The sequence below is a fragment of the Galeopterus variegatus genome, unplaced genomic scaffold, assembly GCF_000696425.1.
Source record: "Galeopterus variegatus unplaced genomic scaffold, G_variegatus-3.0.2 Scaffold4866, whole genome shotgun sequence".
Classification (NCBI taxonomy): Eukaryota; Metazoa; Chordata; class Mammalia; order Dermoptera; family Cynocephalidae; genus Galeopterus; species Galeopterus variegatus.
The window spans coordinates 171,300-173,639 of NW_007730977.1; the positions used below are offsets into that span (position 1 = coordinate 171,300).

At 31.4% G+C, this 2,340-nt stretch overlaps 1 protein-coding gene across 1 annotated transcript in view; it reads right to left on the bottom strand.

Annotated features, from left to right (window-relative positions):
* Positions 1-936, bottom strand: part of GLRB (glycine receptor, beta) — a gene marked incomplete at its 5' end in the record, with an annotated part of 49,645 nt that extends 48,709 nt beyond the window's left edge. The window contains one exon of the mRNA XM_008588507.1: positions 830-936. Coding sequence (XP_008586729.1) covers positions 830-936 — 107 coding nt within the window. The remainder of the gene's footprint in view (positions 1-829) is intronic.
* Positions 937-2,340: the final 1,404 nt, after the last annotated feature.

Consider the following 2,340-nt stretch of genomic DNA (forward strand, 5'->3'; position numbering starts at 1 on the left):
AAGCCTTATAATGTTAATCTGATCTACATTAATGCCTGCCTTTAACCAGAAACAAGAATTATAGTTTTCCAGAGGAGATTTTTTTCATATAGCTTTTCCTAATTCATCAAAAGCACACATACGCGCACGCGCGCGCGCACACACACACACACACACAAAAGATCTATACAACTGTACAATCTGCTCATGACTTTTATTGCAAGTATAGTTTTGGTTCTTGAAATGTGTGATAAATGGTAATATTTTATTGGAATAAAAATAATCTATATTGTAGAAGACACAGTCACTTTTATTCATAAAGTTAACTTGTTTTTAAAAACCAGATGGCCATCTTTTTTTAGCAAAAGAGTAGCAGAGGGAATTATTTTTACCAATGTAAAATACTAACAAAAAGTAAGAGAAAATCTAAATGGACATCAAAACTTTTCTCTTTCTCTAAATGAGTAAATGGCCATTCTATGAATTATAACTTTTGTGTCTGTGAATGAAAGCCAGATCTGTATCCAGAACCTAAATTTTAAACAACAGAGATTAAGAATACTTGGTACTTAAAAAACCCATGACAGTGGTTAGCCTATTAATTCACAGTATACCTTTTTCTGTGTGTTTTTTTTTTAAACTGGTAACCATAAAAAACTATTAGAATTAATATTTTGCTTATCTTTTAATATTGCAGGCATTAAATTGCTCTGAACCTAAGCACATTACAGGAGAGTTAAAGTCAATTTAAAATCTTACTATTTTGAATATCATGAAGAATAATTCAATACAGATAAAATTAATTTTTAAACTGTAAAGAATAAAGGCTTTTGGCGGGGAGGGGACAAACCTTTGAAATTTGGTCTTATCCTGGGATCATAACTGACCAACAGCCTGTTCAAGATATTGCTAGTGGAGTTGGCAGGTACTCGCGCAAGGTCTTCAGCTGACTGCTGACTATAAAAGAAAGAAGAAAAAATTCCCTCATAAGTATTTACAAATAACAAGCAACAGGAATGGGTAATTTTCATTGGCAGAAAAAACTTCGTTTTTTTGAGACAAATCCACAACTACAGCATGACTTTTCCAAATAGAAGGAAACGAAGAGTAGTAAACATTGTCATAAGCCTGAAAGACATTTGTTGTAAAAAATAAAAACAAATGAAAAAAGTATTTTAGAACTTAATTTTAATAAATGCACAAAACACTGTCCTAAATACCTTATTACTTCCTATTACGTAAAGTTGAGCAGACATCTTACTTGTCCTGAGACAACCTGCAATCAAAATCTAGAAAAGCACAAAGGAAGTGCACACGATGACACAAAAAACAGCAAAGAACACTTTTGAACAATGTATATAATATTAACCTTCTGCCTAAGCAAAGGAGTGTGCGAATTTTATAAGATGATATGGCCGGAGAAACAGTGTAAGAATTCATAAAACAACCATGCTGGCATTTATTAAATGATATTCCCCCAAAACACAGTGAATGTTCTCTGCACTGAGTTAAATATGGTACCACAGGGAAATTGGTAAGTTTCTCTATTATCAGATCAACGAAACAAGTAAAATATGCTACAGAGCTATAATATATAACTACCTATTTCTTTTCTGGATATATTTGTCATCAACTCTTTAACAAGAGAGGAATAAGTGCCATGGTTTGCTATTTTAATTAACTTTGAACAATGAATCATAACTAATTTGGTAGTTGCTGAAGAGCACTTTTTTAAAAAGGCAATTCCTTGGATGCCAAAAGAAAATGTTTTGTTGTTTTCATTTGTTTGTTTGTTTGTTTGCTTTGGTTTGGTCTGTTCTACCACCCATTAAGTCTTACCGTATAATCATTTTCCCCAATACAAAAAAAAAAAAAAAAAAAAAATGTCCATGGCAATCACAAGAAATATTAAAACTGTACTTGGATCATCTAGCATTGCTATTCTGTATTGATATGGTAAGAAGTATCAATTTCATAAATTATATTAATTTATATGATGTAAATTTATATACAACAGGCTTGGCTTTGTATTGAAATCAAAGCTCTTACCTGTCAGGCANACACACACATATAATTGAAAATGCATAAAATAATATATTTAAAGATGCTTCAATACAGAAAAAATATTTGCCTTTTTTATGGAAACATAATTAGTTATACATATTTGTGGGATACAGAGTTGAATATCAATACCTGTGTATAATATGTGATGATCAAATCAGGATAATCAGTATATTCGTCATTACAAAACATAATTATTCTTTGTGACCCCTAATCAATTTCTCACTAACCTTCCTCCCCTTTCCCACCTCTAGCAAACACAGTTCTGTTCTCTCCTTTTGAAAGTTCAGTACATTATTG